This window comes from Brachionichthys hirsutus, chromosome 10 (assembly GCF_040956055.1).
Source record: "Brachionichthys hirsutus isolate HB-005 chromosome 10, CSIRO-AGI_Bhir_v1, whole genome shotgun sequence".
Classification (NCBI taxonomy): domain Eukaryota; kingdom Metazoa; phylum Chordata; class Actinopteri; order Lophiiformes; family Brachionichthyidae; genus Brachionichthys; species Brachionichthys hirsutus.
Genome location: NC_090906.1, coordinates 11,433,013 through 11,450,699, shown reverse-complemented (window position 1 = coordinate 11,450,699; position 17,687 = coordinate 11,433,013). Strand labels below are relative to the sequence as shown.

The window sequence follows — 17,687 nt, the reverse complement described above, 5'->3', positions numbered from 1 at the left end:
TTACATCCTAACATGTAATCAGCCTGGCTTAACGTTGGCAAGGCAAGCATGTAAAACTGAATGAAGCTGCCGGCGTAGACGTCTATGTTCATTAGAACTCTTTAAAGCTCTTACAGTATGCACCTTTTTCCCTTAGGATTTTGTTGTCCCAGACTATCGGGCTCATATGCAAGATCCACAGGGTCGGAGAAGACCATCTTTACTATCTGAATTCCACCCTGGAGCTGAAAGGTAAGAGCTTCCTAATGGATATCCATCAGTCAGCCCTAAATATCTGACAGCTGATGACCTCAAACCTCCACGCCATACAGGTGGAGGGGCTCTTCAATTCTTTTCTAGTACATTATATATAGCAGAGCTGTTTTTGTTCTTTTGAGCTTCCTCAGCGATGCCGTCTTCATATTGCAGAAATCTAGCGTCACTAGCATCTAGCTTGTTTCTTCCGTGAATTTCTTGTTTACTTCTGTTCTTCAGGCCTCCAGAGAGGCGCCATGGTTACGAACAGCAGTTTCTCTCCATCACGGCTCAGTCTGAGTATGAAGCATTGGAGACTAAACGCCCTCGCATGGAGACCGTTGCTGAGGGCCACATCAACCACAACGCATCAGCGGGTATTGGCCTGTCTTTATCCACAATACAAGACGGTCTAAGATCCTCTGTGGAGGTTAAAAAGGTGGGAACTATTCAACTTCACTTATTTTTATGTCCTTGGGTTCAGCCATGTTTTTGCCCTTGCATATATAAATATAAACCCTATTAGGCTTGTATAATATTGATTCACAACATAGTCTGCAGGACCGCAATACTTTCATAGCGCCCTATTTTCAAAAAGGCTTTTTTTTTAACACTATTTTGGACATAGCTACAGTCTCCAAAAAAGGTCTTTCTGACACACCAAATTTGCAGATTATGCTAGTCATTGAGTCTTGACTTTAAAAGGACTCTTTGCTGTAGTTATTTCACATGCTCGAGGAACCTTTTCGTGTTTTGCCAGGATTCTCAGTTCATTGTCAAAGGGGAGTCCCCATCCTCAGGAGGACCTACGCTTCACCTGGGAGAAGAGCAGGACACATCTCCCTCCAAACTGTCCAAGGAGGAGCTCATCCAGAGTATGGACCGGGTGGACAGAGAGATTGCAAAAGTAGAGCAGCAGATTTTTAAACTCAAGAAAAAGCAGGTTGGTTATCAAGTAAAGTCTTTTGTCTCTAAACAAACATACTAATACTAATGTAGAACACTAGTATGGATTTGTTGAACCTCAGACATGCAACATATGGCTTTTATTTTGATTTGTTCAGTGTAATACTTATATTTGTAAAAAGAGCAGGTGTGACAGTAGCTGTGTGTGACGGAGTGTCTTTTGTTTGGCTTCCATTGAGATTTTAACTGTTGATTTAGTAACATCTGCAATTTGATCTCGAGTGTTGTTAAGAGAACAAACTGTCTTGGACATTCAGAGCAGAAACACCCAGTCGACATGAACAATTGTAATTTGTTCTTTTTTGATTTTGCTTTCTTTTTTGGAAATCTGTAACAATTAAGGCTTGCAGGTAGCAGTGCAAATGCATCTGTGTTTTCCTCTCTGAGGAGAAGCGTGAATTAAAGGAGAACGTAATATTTTCATGCATGAATTCGGTCCTTTTTTCTCATATTCTATTTGATTAAATATTTTGTGTTGGCGTTGTCTCTTAGCAACAACTGGAGGAGGAAGCAGCAAAGCCAGTGGAGCCAGAAAAGCCAGTGACCCCTCCCCCAGTGGAGCACAAGCACCGTAGCATAGTCCAGATCATCTATGATGAGAACAGGGTTAGTCATCTGCTGTAAAGCATCATCTCATTGTATTTGTTCTCTTTGCTTTTGTTTGTCTTGTAAATAATAAGTATTTTCTCTGTGCAGTCTCAGTGTTGGAAGATGTTACGGTTTTAACAGTAACCTGGTATAACACACATTCATTGTGGAGCCTTGGAAAGCTGGAAGCTTAGAAAAAAGCCTATGCCAGTTGATTCATTTGGTAAAACATCAAATCCTTCCCAGTAGCGGGGGACATCTTTGTCCCTGGACACATTTTATTTGCAATAAATGTTTATTTTTAAAATTGGAAAGGTTTGGAGAACGGCAACAATCCTGTGTCGGCACCACTCGTCTAATTCCATGAAGCGTAGAATACAGAAAACACAAGCGGAGATTAATCTCTGCTCGTGTAGAAATACTGCCGCTAGTTTTAAACGGGATTCAAAAAAGGAGAAATGTAAAGCTTCTTGGCTCAATGAAGTTTCCACTTCCATTCTGAATACTGCAATACAGGTGGTCCTTGCATAATGATGACTCAGCGTTACGACGGGCTTTCAGACATTCAAATGCGCGACAAGGAATCGCTGTTATGACGAGCGCAATGCACTGGCTGACCACACAAAATGTTGGGCAAGTTGTCAATCAAGGGGGGTTTCACTTAATGATGCAACCGGTTCTTCTGAATGTAACCTCGTCGTTAAGTACGGACTACCTGTAATATAATAACATTTTGTTGATGTTTCTATGAGGATAAACCATTTCCAGCTTCTCTTTAAATACATACAAATTATAATACTGTATATTATATGAAATCTCGTGTTTGCCAGAAAAAAGCTGAAGAGGCCCATAAAGTCCTAGAAGGTCTCGGTCCTAAGGTTGAGCTGGTATGTGATTTGGTGGTTTATAATATATATATATATTTTAGCTTTGCTGTACAGTTAATGCAAATTGAATATTACTGATTTACGCTCTGCCTTTTGCATTCTTAGCCCCTGTATAATCAACCATCAGACACGAAGGTCTACCATGACAACATCAAGACGTAAGTATCTACTTTAGTTTCATGAGATTTAACAAACACCGGTGCAGCAGACACAACGGTTACCCTGGTTTAGCAACCATCGCAGGTGAGGAAATGACTGGAGGCAAAGGCATCTGATAGTTCCGTCGAATCGAAATGCTGAGTCACTGAACTGCCCTCCTGATACCAAGGAGAGTGGCTGAGGAACATGCTTGTGTCTGAGTTACTTCAGTTCTGTCAGGGCTTGAAGGCCAGGTTCTCTATGATCAGACTCCTAGGTTGCGCTCATGGTACACTCTATCTCACAGGAAGCAGGCCACCTGAATGAATCTGCTCTACGGATCTCTCAGGGTTGGCTCACTCAGTATTCTCTCCCTGCAGCCGCCATCATGCGTAAACAGAAGAGTTCCCAGTATTTTGTTCCTGCCGCAGTGAGAATAAACAATGATATGTCCATGAGGGTTGTGACAGTGTCATTGTCAAAGAACTCAATCTATCTCTCACAGCTTTTGCAAATTTACAAAGGTATACTTGTACTGACTGGCTAAATAAATTCGTTCTCCCACCGTACTGCCTGATGGACTGTAACGATGGACTCTTTCTTATTTATGAAGCTTTGCATCCTCATCTGTAAATGACACAATGATTTTGCCGATGACAATAATATCTTCTTTTCATTAAATAGCAATTATTCTTTTCTAGCAACCAAGTCATGAGGAAGAAGCTGATTTTGTTTTTCAAGAGGAGGAATCATGCTCGTAAACAAAGGGTTAGTGTCTCTGCTGTTTCCAGCCGTTCATGTGAATGGACCTTAATTACGTAATACTGTACTTTGAAGAAATTCAACAAAAAGAGCATTTTTATACAAGTTTTAAAGACAGAAGTCAGCTATGTCTTGTATACCCAGATGGCAAATTTTTGATATTATTAAAAATCGTACAGTGCCCTTTCTAAACGTACTCGTTCGTAAAGGCCAAGTCTTCACAGCCCGGTATTGGACAAGGTCAGCATTTATACTGGAGCAATTGACTCAAAACCAGATTTGTGGTCTCACTGGAGTAAAATAATGACTGAAAAAGGTTTTTCTGCTCAAGCGTGATGTAAAGAAAGCTGAAATGATTTGGGAAGTGTAACTGTCTGAGTTATTTCCTCGTGGGTACATGGCTGTTTTGCGTTAGACAGAAAATAGGTCACACTTTATGCTATAATGAGGGAAATATATAATATATATATATATATATATAATTTACTACTTCTGTCTTGTGCTCCAGTGTTTTCACTTCAAAGTACTTGAGCAGAGCAGTTTTACTGCTGTGATAAGACATGTCCAGTTTGCAGGGTGAACAGAATACCACATTGATCTACCAAGTCCCTAACCGGACAGAAATCGCTGACATAATTGTTAGATGATCAGGCAAAGGCACATTCTGTCATCTTGACAATAAGTTCAGAAAGCCTGCTGGAAACTGAGGACTAGCACCCGATTTTGCTGTTGAGACATTTCAGGCAACATCACTGATGTCACTTTTGTTTTGATGCTACAGGAGAAGTCAGGATATCAATATCAGTAATTATGTTAAGTTTCCTGGGATGTCAGTCGATAGATGGAGTCTGCCACCCTTCGAGCTACCTCGCTAGCATGGCTAATGGAAATATTGCTCTGATACATTTACAGGAAATTGCTTAGTTTCCTCTTTGTTGAAAGATATTTTCTTGGTCAATAATTGCTTTTGTTTGCAGTATAATAATATAATATAATTATATAAAAGAAGGGATTTCAGAAATCGCCTATATCCATTTCTGTGCTTTTGTAATTTAATAAATAATCTTTTAGTCAAGTAATTTAAATATTTTACAATCAATCCTTTCATTACACTACCTCAGTGAGTCCTACCTTTCTGTCTGTTTTTTTGTATGTCAAGGTCAGACAGATTTTATTGCACAATGGCAGAGGGCACTTGGCATCATGCCAAGAGGAAGGTAAATTATTAGCCTCTGCACATTGTGGAAATGAGGCTATATCCGTTCAAGGATGTCTACATATCTTCATTAGGAATTTTACCTCTGGAAATGACTTTAGTATTTTAATTTTGATACAGAATTAAAAAACCTATTTTGCAGTTTTTTATATTGTAGAATTTTCTCGAGGTTTAGAAAATTAATAATTAAATAGAACAATGCTTCTATTTTACTGAATAAAATGCCTGTTTTACCCTTTCCATCCTGAACACATAGGAGCAGAAGATTTGCCAGCGCTACGATCAGTTGATGGAAGCATGGGAAAAGAAAGTGGAACGAATGGAGAACAATCCCAGACGTAAAGCCAAGGACAGTAGGACGCGGGAGTATTACGAAAGGCAGTTCCCTGAGATCCGCAAGCAGAGAGAGCAGCAGGAGCGCTTCCAGAGGTAACCGTGTGCCTGTGAATGCTCAGCATGATGACATCATTACTCCTTGTCCCCATACAAATCACTGATTTGCTTTCCAGTCTCAATCTTCTATTCCAGAGGGAAAGAGATTTTGTTGTCATGATGGCCAAGACTCTGTAAAGCTACGTTTGTAAAACCTTGCCCATGTTCTCTGCAGGGTCGGACAAAGAGGAACTGGCCTTTCTGCAACAATTGCTAGAAGCGAGCATGAGATTTCTGAAATTATAGATGGACTTTCTGAGCAGGAGGTCGGTACAATCTCGAGTGCAAATAGAAGTGACATGGAAGGAGAGGCTCCCAAAGCTTTTCACCTCCCATGGCATCTTGAATACATGCTCAATATGTGCAGATGTACACAAACAGAATGACATATGATTGAGCAGTCTATTGTGTATTCAACTGTAAACACTTTCTTATTCATGTTCTCCAGAACAATGAGAAGCAGATGAGACAGCTGTCAGTCATTCCTCCCATGATGTTTGACTCTGAGCAGAGGCGAGTCAAATTTATCAACATGAACGGCTTGATGGACGACTCAATGAAGGTGTATAAAGCCCGGCAGTTCATGAACGTTTGGACTGAGCACGAAAAGGAGATCTTTAAGGAGAAGTAAGTTGTTTTTGTTTTCATGCTGGTGCAAATCATCTGGGTTCAGTTGGCACCGATACGGAATAATTACCTGTTATTGCCTCTATTTCTAGGTTTGTCCAACACCCCAAAAACTTTGGCTTTATTGCTTCATATCTGGAGAGAAAGGTAAAATATTTTTCTTTTTCATCAAATTTAAATCGGATTTAAAATGAATATGATCACTTCTCATTGTGAGCATTTCTAGAGCTGTTTGCTTTGATTTGCTGTCAACGAGGAGTGTTTTATTCGTACTCAAAATACACTGTGGTTCCAGATAATCTTTAACCAATTAGCTGTAAAATAGCAAGTGCAAAATTCATGTCCGAATGAAATTTCCCTTCATTTTTTGTTTAATTTAATTATAATAACACATCATTCTTTCAGTGTGTTGCAGATTGTGTCCTTTATTACTACTTAACCAAGAAGAACCACAACTACAAGACGCTGGTGAGGCGAAATTATGGAAGACGGAGAGGAAGGAACCAGGTAAAAAAAAGGTCTTCTCCTTGCTGGTGCTTCCTTACTTCACTGACGCTACAGTCCTTGTGTGGGACATCCTGTCTCTGAGTCGAGTACCTCTGCTGTGCAATACAATGGTTCGATTGCAGTGTTTAAATTTGAGTTGGAGAATATGCAGGTTAATGATTACAACTAGGGGTGCACCGATTGCAATTTTCTGTCCGATCATTGATTTTTAAAAAGCCTGACCTGCCAATATCGATTTTTAAAATAACTGACAGCACACACCTTTAGTGTTTTAATCTTATTTGGTTGAAAATGAAACAAAACTTGTGGAACAGGTTACACTGCAGACCGGTTTTAAGCCTCTCAAGTGCAAATAAGAGGAAATCCGACAAGGTTTGAGGTAGTTAATAAAATAACTATCTACAGGACAAAGTAGCAAAACAACCTTTCCACTGCCCTCGTGGAAGCAACTCAAGCAGCATTGCTTTCAGTAAAATCCAGTCTTTATTGTGAAAACACATCAAAGTACCACCACCCCCAGTCAGAAAGAAGGTGAAAGAAACACAAATATACATAATATATACTGTATGAGAACATATTTTAATGTACTTTATCATATTGCACATTCTTTATTCTCAAAATGTGACATTTTCTCTCATTCTGGTTCAGCGGCTATCTTTAATGTCTGTACTGTGTGCGTGTATAACCAAATGGATATTAGCTGTAGATATAACAAGTATTCAAACCTGGAAATAATTAATAACACACACACACATAAAATCCCCCACGGGCCTGTGTGTAATAAAAAGGATCCGATGCCGTTTCCCAACCGCATTGCTGTCTGTTTGAGAAATACAAATCAGGATGCAGAGTTTTTCCAAGCCGCTGGTTTGACTTAAAACAGCATTTCAAGCGAGTCGAGGGAGTGATGATTAAAAAAAAAAAAGGAATAGAACAGCGAGCAAAAGCACAAGGATGGAATGTAGGGTAAGCGAGTGAATCTGAGTGAAAAACACGTCCTAGCAGTGTGAGCATGCTGGGGTTTTCTTTTTCTTCTTCTTCCATTTCCTCTTTCTTCGTCTCACTTCGAGAGAGAGAGAGAGAGAGAGAGAGAGAGAGATTCACCCCTCTTTGAAACTGCTGAGGTGGTACAGCCCGGTCATATGACAGGCCCAAAAAACTCACTGTGCTGCTGTGAGTGCCAATCAAAAAGGAGTGCTCGGCAGGGCTTTACCTCGAGTGACCCTGCGTAGATTAATGCGTGCATGTGAGATGGACAATTCTTTGGGCGGCTTAAGCGGCCTGATGACACGCTTTCCTGGAATATGTGTGGTGGTGCCGTGGCCTGACAGCCCTTCTAAGGAGCTCTACTATGGTGCTGTCCTGCCCCCTCTACTGCTACGGTTTCCACCGCCATGGAAGTGCTGGAGGTTAAACTCTGGTTGGTAACACCAGTAAACTGAGGCTCGTAGCAGAATAGAGGCTTTTATAACCAGCAAATGAGCTTGCAGGTATGTTACAAGCTTTGAAACTGAAAGTTCTGCTTTTTCTTTTGTTTATTGCCCTCTCAGTTTCTCTATGTCTTGTCTTGTATTGCTATTTTTTGTAAGTGTCATATTTTCTTTTGCTCTGGAGCCAGGTCAGTTCCTGCCAGCCAAACTCTGAAATGCTATTTTAGGAGTTTTTTTTCTAGGACATGAGGAGACATGGTTTTAATTTAAGAACGTGTGGAACGTAGGTACATGTGTGTTTATGTTGCAGGATGGGACTTTTGTCAAAAGAAATATAATTACATCCGCCAAAGGAGGTTATGTTTTTGCAGGCGTTTGTTTGTCTGTCCGTCCGTCTGCTAGCAAGATAACTCAAAACGTTCCGGACGGATCTTGATGGAATTTTCAGGAAATGTTGGGAATCTTACCAGAATTGCATTTTGCTGGTGATCCACAACAGATCCTGGATTACTTTTGATGATGATCCAGATCACCATGTGGACAGCATAAATCTAATTATGAGGGGAATGAGCTGCTTGGCGGAGGTCTGTGCTCTCTGAGTACCTTTCTAGTTATTTGTTTGCAGTACTTCAGGGAGTGTGTAGAGAGTTGGTCTTGGCACATATATGGATTTCTATCTTTGCTTTGGTAAGTTTGCTTCAACTGTCAACGGAATCCTAACAGTATATTTGATCTAAATTAAACTTATGACTTGGTTATGATTGCCCACAAAAAAGACACCAATCGATTTGATGCGCGGCGCTCACACACTGGGTAAACAGGCTACACACAAGGGTAAACAGGCTACATCCCCCACACAGTCTGCAACCACTCATCGGTTATTTTCAGGAGTCGTATCTGCGTGCCGTCCTGCTCATATTACTCTGCTCTTACATGAATACATCTGGACAGATGACTACTCCCAATAAAACAAGTCTTTACGATAGGCTTAATAGTTATTTAACTTTTAAAGTAAATGGATAGTTTACTCATCCATTGTTACCACTGCTTTGGCTATTTCTGTGCACATCCATTTATGACTAGATCTTTATTGTTTAGTTTCCTCAACAGGAACTGAAGGCTGTACGGTCATTCAGGGTGTTACGTTTATGCTCTAAATGGCACTTTTATTTTGGTTGTTGTTTATTCTCTCGCTATTTTAAAGAAGCATTGTTTTCTTCTGTTTATTTGGGCAAGTTGTGGCAAAGTAGTGGTTGTTTTGAGTCAAGGTTACAAACCTTCCTTTTAGCTTATCACAGTTGTCAATATTTATACAATTTTATTTCTTCCTCAATTTGAAAACTAATAAGCTATACACTATCAATATCCAATAAATGAATAATTGTAACTGCTTAAAAGAAGTGTTGGGAGAAGCACAGAGAAAATGCGTGTATTATGGAGGCGAAGCCAGGAATTTTTCCAGTGCTGCAAAAAAAAAAAAGTCCACTTCTACCACAGAGATCCCTTACATCCGATGCAGAAAAACATCGGGAATACGGGCCAGATTTCTTTTTTTTAACTTTCGAAAGCACAGTTTCATCAGAAGAGCTGAAAATGGACATAAGCATGGAACGCATTTTTATGATGATGACACCAACCTGTTTTAAATATTCATAATAGTCAATAATTATCATTGTTAAGGTCTAATGATGACACCATCATTAGACCTTAGTCAAAATGACTGCTATGGTCATTCTAGTAGTTGCAGAATTCTGGTAGACCAAGTGTTAAAGATGGAGCGCAAACAGAAGAAGAAACGGTGAGACTGGGGCAGATGTTTTCTTTTTCGAGCGCCGCACGTTTTCCAGAGGATGAAGGTTGAGTTGTCCGTTGTTGACGTCGGGCCACTGAGCCCAGACGTCACATTTGTCCGAGGGTCTGCTCAGGGAGTTTGTGTGTTTGCTCAATCACATGAAAAATTACTTGATTGTAAGTTTATTTTACAAAAACTCAAGTTGGCTCTATTTTATTCAATTTTAGAAAGTTGTTTTGTGATGTAATTAACGTCTGTCTCAATCGCTCTATCTTTTCTATTTTAAGATGATTAAGGATAAATACAGTGCATTAAAATGCTGCTCTGATAATGTATTACTGGTAGTTTTCCTTTTTCTATATATATAATTCTATTGATTGAATGTTTTGGAAAACATTATTTACAAGAATTTGAGGGATTGAATAATGACACAAATTGTAATGAAGCATTAGCGTAGTAAGAATTGAATAGATTTTTTATTTGCTTCTCTGTCACTAAAATTACTTGAGGCAAGCGAGGGAGATTCATCTGATGGCCTCGGTTCTGTGGCAGGAAAAGGAAGATTGACTTGTGGTTTGGTCATTTCCTAAATCAAACAGCACCTGTGATTTCAGCAAAAGAAGGGAGAACTTAGAACGCTCAAGCATTTTCAAACCAGATGAGGAAAGAGCTTCATTTAAAAACCCGAAGAACCGCAGGACCAGAGGGGCCACACTGACTTTTAGAGAGGAATCTGTGAGGAGACTCTTCACACCATGCAGGAGAGGCAGGAATGCCACGGATCTCTGACCATTTCCAAAGCAAACACGAGCTCTCTCTGTCCCAACCAAAGCTGCATCTCACTGCAAGATATATGAGGGGGAAAATTCTCTTCTGTAAAAAGACATTTTATATATTGGGTGCCAGACCATGTTTTGCAAGCAGGAAATGAGTCAAGAGTTTTGATTCCAAACCCAAGCTTTACGTGGTGCTCTGTGCACATCAAGCTGCAAGCTGACTGCTTAATTGGAATGAGCGTCCTTAAAGAATTAAACACTGTATTTGCACTGTTGTACTCTAATTGCATCATGCCAAAATATTGTTCTATGATTGATATTCTACATTAAATATGGAATTTTTCAGAATGTGTGTCTGCAGTAAGGAATTTGTGCAAAAGTAAAAAGCATAATTTTTGATAAACAAAAAAGGACATGGTTGCAATGCTTTGAATTGAGCAATATAAGATGAAGTTATATTTATACACAAACAATGAAAAGTAAAAGTGAATCATAGTTTATGAGTAAATGTCCTTCTCAATGTTAAAATGTCATATTTATTCCTCATGTCATTCTGTATCCGATCCGGATGAAATTCATCTGAAATTCAACATTCCCAACATTTCCTGACTATTTCATCAAGATCCGTCCAGAACGTTTTGAGTTATCTTGCTATGGATGAACAAACGCCGGCGATCACACAAGCCCCGCCTCGGCGGAAGTAAAAATCCCTCTCATTATTAGCTCGCTGTGATTAGAGTTGTCTCGAGCAGGCATTTATTTTAATTGCTTGCAGCCTGTTTTTGTGTGGTTTTAGAGCACTTGTATATAATTCGCTATGATGGCAAGGAGTACCGTTTATTGCCTTAAAATACATGAGACATACTTTCTTTTTTTCCTCATGTGTTCCCTTTCATTGCTTGAATTCCTATCTTTCACCCCTACTAAAGAGTGAAGCACATTCCTTGGCCCCAACTGGTACCAGCATGGGATATTTAGTTTGGCATAGCCAGACTTGTTCCAGGACAACACAGGCAGAAGGAAGCTTTCTGTGGTTGCCGTGCCAGCAGTGATGATCAGGCTGGTTTGTCCTCGATAGCTTAGTTGGACCTGTTTTCAAAAACTGATGTTTCATGTGTGTTTACTTTTGTTGGCAGTATCTGGCTGAAATATTTTTGTATTTATTTAAAATACCTGGATTATCTTCTTTTCTGAATTGGATATCATTTTGACATTACAAGGTGACAAAAATTGAAGCATAAGACACCCTCCAGATTTCATTTTCCATTTTGTAATTGTTTGTTTGTGTCTTATGTTTCTATTGATGCTTCACAAGTAGAAGATCCTTAAAATATGGCGTAAATTTAAACCTCACAGCACAGACTGTACCAATGTTAAAAAATCATTGTCTCTGGATCCTGGTTTATTTGGGGTTTCCTCTTAGAGTTTCCGCTGTCATTAATGGAGCAACAATGAATTGTGTTCAGACAATGGCTTTAGGAAGTGTTCCTGAGTCCATGCAATGATTTCAGTACAGATTCCTGTCTGGTATTTATGCAGTGTTGCTACTGATGTACATGACAGAATCATTTCTGTTTTTGATGCTGTGATGATGCTACAGAATTCTGTCGGTTTTGCATTATTCACTTTTAGCCTTGTCTCTTACACACACAGATTCTCTTAATCTTTTAATGATATTGTGACTCCAGAGTAAATGGGAAAACCGAATTTATTTATTTTTATCCTGATGGGTATCCGGATCGCTCTCAAAATTTAATGGGATCTAAGTCAGACCAAGAATCATCTTCAGATTTTTCTTTTTCATCAAGATCCATCCCGCAGTTTTTCCGTAATCCTGCGAAGAAACAGACAGACAGCGGCAAAAATACAACCTCCTTGGCGGAGGTAACAGACACAGCTCTACGCTCCACGTTTTGTCTGGCTATGTTAAATAAACGACCAGAAATATGAGAGGCTAAGCTCGAGACATTCCACAGGACGGCTGCAGAGCTTTTGTAAAATGCTCACAGCTGCCGTGTTCACAGACTCAAAATTATATTCGCCATTCTTAACTGAATATAGCACAACAACAACGTATCAAATCTTGACAATGGCACATGAAAATGATAAGACCATTTGGAATTTGATGCCGACAACTATTTAAAACTAGAAAGCACTCACGGAGCGCAGACCTGTGCCAAAAATCCACACGGTGATCTGGATCATCATCAAAAGGTTCTAGATTGTTCTTGGAATCTTTATACACCAACCATGTAAAGTTCAAATCTCCATGCAGGTCTGCACACAGATAAACAAGCAGGTGGAAGCGCACGACTGAACGTGACATATTTTTTAAAGAACATTTCGGAGACCATGGACTAGAGAAAATAGTAGTTGAATCTATCAATATAAGAAAGATTAAATCCGAGCGAGGTTCACTTTCAGGTTATCTAGTGCGTGGTCCATTCTGTATTTTGTAAAGGGAGTATCAGACTGGTTGAAGACAGTTGGATGTACCGGTAGGTGTCGTCATTAAACCTTCCATTAAATATCTTGTGTTTTGTCTTCAGCAAATAACACGCCCCTCGCAAGAAGACAAGTTGGAAGAAAAAAACGAAGAGGACAAAGCCGAGAAGTGTGAGAAAAAAGAGGACGAGGAAAAGAAAGACGAGGAAGAGAAAGATGAAAAAGAGGATCCGAGGTGAGCTGTCTCTGTCCCGGCGGTTCATAAAATCTTACCATGTGGGTACGGTTTGTTAGTTTCATTTATCGGTTTGCATTCTGAATTCTAAAAAGAAGAGATATTTGCGCCACCAAAGGTTTCTAACGCCGTGTTTTTTTTTCCCTCACTCCGAAACCGCAGAGACATTGGCAAGGAGAAAGAAAAGTGTGACGTCGGGGAAGACGAAGACGGAAAGGAGCAAAATACGCCGCGTGGCAGGAAGACTGCCAACAGCCAGGGCCGCCGTAAGGGACGGATCACCACGCGCTCCATGGCTAACGAGGCCGCGTCTGTGGCTGCCGAGGAGGCGCCTCCCACAGCCAGTGAGCCTGCCTTGTCAGATCCTCCCCATATCCCAAAACTTGATCCAGCGCAGAAGACCATGAAGGATGCCAAACCCCAGACTCCAGGAGCGTCAGTAGATGCAAATAAAGGTGAATCTTCATGTGCGTGGTTTCTAGAGGTTATATAAAATATGTTATTACAACGTGGGAGCGCACTCACCGACGCGAACATGAGCCAGGTGGCATAAATAAAATCATTTAATGTTTAAGTGTATAATGTTAGTATAGAATGCTCATTCATGTTAATCTGATTACTGCCACGTGACCGCAGTCATTCGGCCTGAAGGATATTTCCATTAATGAATAACCTGTTATTGGCACTAATTTGCCTGACTTATGGGACAGTGTTAGCTTTTTATATCCTAATTGTTTTTTCAGAACAGAACAGTCAAGATATTTAGGGGGATGTTGTTTTCTTCCTCTAAAGAATGGTTGATTCATTAGTCATAAATAACCTGGAGGTGTATAGTTCAATAGTTTCAGGTGCCCGCTGCCAGACAGCCTCTGTCCTGAATTGCACTCCTCTCATGGAGCTGTGCGACGTCCTTCCACCAGCTCTGTCGGCGCTGTTGTCATGGCATTCAGTCACGCACGCACGCACACATGTATTTTTCCAGTCTTTGAAGTGTGTGTCTCTGACGGCGGTAGCCCCGGGTTTAAGGTGTTCACTTCCCAGTGTGTTAAGTTCGTCATGGCATTAATCTCTATCATTAATTCACTGTTGTGTGAGTGTGCTCTGCTTCTCTGCCATCTGGTTCCTCTGCTGGCCTTTTTAGCTCGTCCTCTGTCAACAGTCTGTTATGCAAAGTCTGCCCTATTATGTGATTATCTCGTGGCCTGCAGTGCGTCCTTCTAGCTTCTCAACCCTCTGACCTCCATGGCCCGCCGCTGGGTTTATCACGGTTTATCACGTCTGTTTGCTCGCTCTGTTGTAACCGTCTGCAATGACGCCGGTTCTTAGAAGTAAGTGGGCTAGCAGCCAGAGAGCATAGCCATTTGTCAATCTTTCCCATACATAATGTTGCCGGGTAAGATGAGGAATCTGCTGACTCATCGGAGGCCAACAGTGTGGGGGTTTGATCTTGATTGAAGCAATGGGGGATAGTGTATGTGTGTAAATGCGTCATTACAGTAGATCCTGCACTGCAGGCACTTGTTTGTTTTTAATGACAGCAGAGAGAGCCGCCTTAAATGTCACAAGGAGAACATGTGAGCTTTGCGAGGGGAGAAAGAAGCCGAGTCCACTAAACATTTGTGTAACAGACTGTGTGGTCGGGAGGACTTTGGTAGAAACCATATAAACAGTGAGAATGGATCTCGTCTTGGAGGACGTTGGGTGGTTGGAGCGTACAAGCATCCTCTTAATGTCAAGGGTACATCTGCTCCTATATTAGTCCAAATGTTTAAACGGTCTCAGTGGGTGCCATGGAGGAGAGTGGGCTCGAGTTCCCTGCCCCCCCGACACACACACACACACACACACACACACACACACTAAACATTCACTTATGTGAATTTTGTGAGGGTTGTGGAACTGCGCGGCCGAGCCGAGGCGAGAAGGAGGGTGGTGTGTGTCTGTGTGTGTGTTTATACGATTTGCAGTGTCACAGTAGAAGTGTGTGTGTGTGGGGGGGGGGGGGGGGGGGGGGGGTAGGGTCTGGCTGCTTTATCTGTCTATTTGTCTCCATCCAAGGCCATTTCCTAAAGAGGGAGGCTCAACTCCTCCAACTGTCTGGCGCTGCATCAGCTGACCAAGGCCCGCCCCTTGTGGATTACAGTGGAGGAGGGCTTGTTCTCGGCTGTGGGGAAGGGGAGAGAAACGGAGAGAAAGGAGAGTGAGAGAGAGGAGGAGAGTGAGCTAGAGTGAGAGTGCAAGTGAGGGAGCGGATCTCGGCAGCCCCTGAATGTAAACAGATTATTAGATTAGTGGCCATGAAGAAGGAGACGACTGTCACTTTCCGTCTGTGTGCCTCCCTCCGCCGCTTTCTTTCTATCAGAGCTGATGGCGCGCTGTCTTTTTTCTTTGTGGTTTAGCTGGTTCTGGTGAAGCCGGAGAAACTTCTCGCTGGACCGAGGAGGAGATGGAGGTCGCCAAAAAAGGTAGCGTTTCATTTCTTTCCTCTTATTTTATCTCCCCCCCCCCCCTTTCTCCATGCTGTTATGCTTTTTGAGGATCTTTTTTTGGCTCCCTCCTTCCCCGTCTTTCTCTTTTCCGCTGCCGATTATCTCATGTTGCCTCGCCCTACCCGTTTCTTACATGCACACAGGAATGAATGTGCGCATGCATTCACACGGCTATAAACTCGTGCTGGTATTGGAAGCTTTCAAAGGCCCATAAAGAGTTTACAGGATTTTTTTTTTAACCTCCTCTCTTCTCCTGGCTTATCAGACGTAATCTACTAAAGCAACAGGACATAACTGTTATTCCGCTAAAGAACTCTGTCAGTTATTCTAATTTGAAGCATTAGTCATTATAAAAAAAAAAAAAAGAAGCGTTTTTAAATCTGCTTTGGTAAATTCTTGGAACTGTCTCTTGCGTGATGTGGCTGGTGTCAGATTGCATGGCTCCAGTTTTAATCAGCTCATAAAGCATTCATCTGAACCCCCAGCCCCCACTGTTAGCTAGGGGTACTCCGAGTAGTGAGACCCTGAGATAGACAGTAGTAAATAAAATAATGAGTTTGAGTTCATTAAAGCTGTTGGAGAAAATATTTGAGGATTGCCTCCTAAACTAAGTGATCTCCTCAAAAGCTACTTATGTAGGTATATGGATTAGTGAACCTTAAAGAGCTCCGCAGTCAAAGCGGGTTTCGGAAATCTCTTTTTTTTAATAATCACACAAGGCTAGTCATGCAAGCACACTAATTCTTGTCAGCTGCTAATGTGGGTAAGCTTCTGTGTTAGTACAACTGTACAATATGGGTATGTTTTAAGATTACTGCGAATTAAAGAGAGTATATTAATTTGTGAATTCGTTAAACTCAAACATTTATTAATTGTGTTGCTTATGTGAAATGTGTACAGCTTGTAATCAGTTTTTGTTTTTTTGTTTTTCCATTATTTGTTAATATACCTGTAATTAAATGACAACTCATTAATAATCACAATTATATTATGACAGTCAAATTGAACATAGGGTGTTGGACTTAACTGAGTAGTTGACTCTTTGGCCCATGGCCGATACTTGTTAAAAGCTGAAAGCAAAAAATACGTCTTCCTTCAGTGAATAGCTTTTTCTTTTTAGAGGACGCAGTAACAAAATGAAGATTACTTTGAATCAGAGACACATTATACATCACAAGTCACTTCAACTTTTAGTGATTCATCATCTTCTGTCAAGCTTTTAATGGCTGCATAGCTTTCATTTCACGTCGTCTCTCTTTGTCTTGCATCAGGGCTCGTAGAACATGGCAGAAACTGGACAGCCATCGCCAAAATGGTGGGCACAAAAAGCGAGGCGCAGTGCAAGAACTTCTATTTCAACTACAAGAGACGCCACAACCTGGACAACCTGCTGCAGCAGCACAAGCAGGTGAGCTGTTTGCCGACTCCTTCGTGTAATGATCTGTCATTGTGCTTTTGTAGCTGCAGCCTGAGAACAAAGAGCATTTCTCTGTGTTGTCGTGTTTCCCAGGACACGCGACGGGCTCGTGCTGATCGGTCTCAAGGTGAAGGCCTGGCTACGGCGTCACCCGATGATGAGGATGAGGACAATGCAGATGACAGTGAAGGTCAGAGAGATGTATGATATGCTTATCATTAAACAAGCACATCGATTTATTATGTATTGTTCGTCCTGTTTATCAGCGGTCAGAGCAAATCGTAATTCAAGCTATATTTCCATGCCTTTGAGTTTTGTTCGTAACGAGGCCTGCAGAGAAAGAGAGTTTGTGATCAATTCCACAAAGTTGGCTCCAAAAAGACATCTGAATGTTATATTTGGATTTCGCTGGTACTTGCTCCCTACTCTATGTAATTTTAATGAGACAGGAAAGAAGGATCAAGTCGTAAAAGGGCGAAGGAGATTAAAGATACGAACTAATTCGGACGACTCGGGCGCCGGCTGCAGAACAGTTCTTGCCTTTAAAGACTCAACAAAGCCTTATTCTCTTTGAACAAAATGCTGGTCCACTTGTTTGATCCTGGGCCGTCTGCTCGCCTTCCTCGTCTCCAGAGGTTGTTATCTTTGCTGACATAACATGAGAACCCCCCCCCCCCACCGTGAGAAAGATAGTACTGCATACAGAATGGAGTCGGTCTTTAGTTAATGAATTAAATCTTTTAACT

General features: G+C 41.1%; 1 protein-coding gene across 1 annotated transcript in view; it reads left to right on the top strand.

Annotated features, from left to right (window-relative positions):
- ncor1 (nuclear receptor corepressor 1) overlaps positions 1-17,687 on the top strand; it is a 31,752-nt gene that overhangs the window by 2,282 nt on the left and 11,783 nt on the right. Inside the window, exons 2-18 of the mRNA XM_068744770.1 lie at positions 137-231; positions 475-673; positions 995-1,177; positions 1,693-1,806; positions 2,619-2,675; positions 2,781-2,833; positions 3,515-3,581; positions 5,048-5,220; positions 5,399-5,489; positions 5,672-5,850; positions 5,943-5,997; positions 6,256-6,357; positions 12,905-13,035; positions 13,198-13,490; positions 15,435-15,500; positions 16,796-16,932; positions 17,035-17,131. Coding sequence (XP_068600871.1) covers positions 137-231; positions 475-673; positions 995-1,177; positions 1,693-1,806; positions 2,619-2,675; positions 2,781-2,833; positions 3,515-3,581; positions 5,048-5,220; positions 5,399-5,489; positions 5,672-5,850; positions 5,943-5,997; positions 6,256-6,357; positions 12,905-13,035; positions 13,198-13,490; positions 15,435-15,500; positions 16,796-16,932; positions 17,035-17,131 — 2,092 coding nt within the window. The remainder of the gene's footprint in view (positions 1-136; positions 232-474; positions 674-994; positions 1,178-1,692; positions 1,807-2,618; positions 2,676-2,780; positions 2,834-3,514; positions 3,582-5,047; positions 5,221-5,398; positions 5,490-5,671; positions 5,851-5,942; positions 5,998-6,255; positions 6,358-12,904; positions 13,036-13,197; positions 13,491-15,434; positions 15,501-16,795; positions 16,933-17,034; positions 17,132-17,687) is intronic.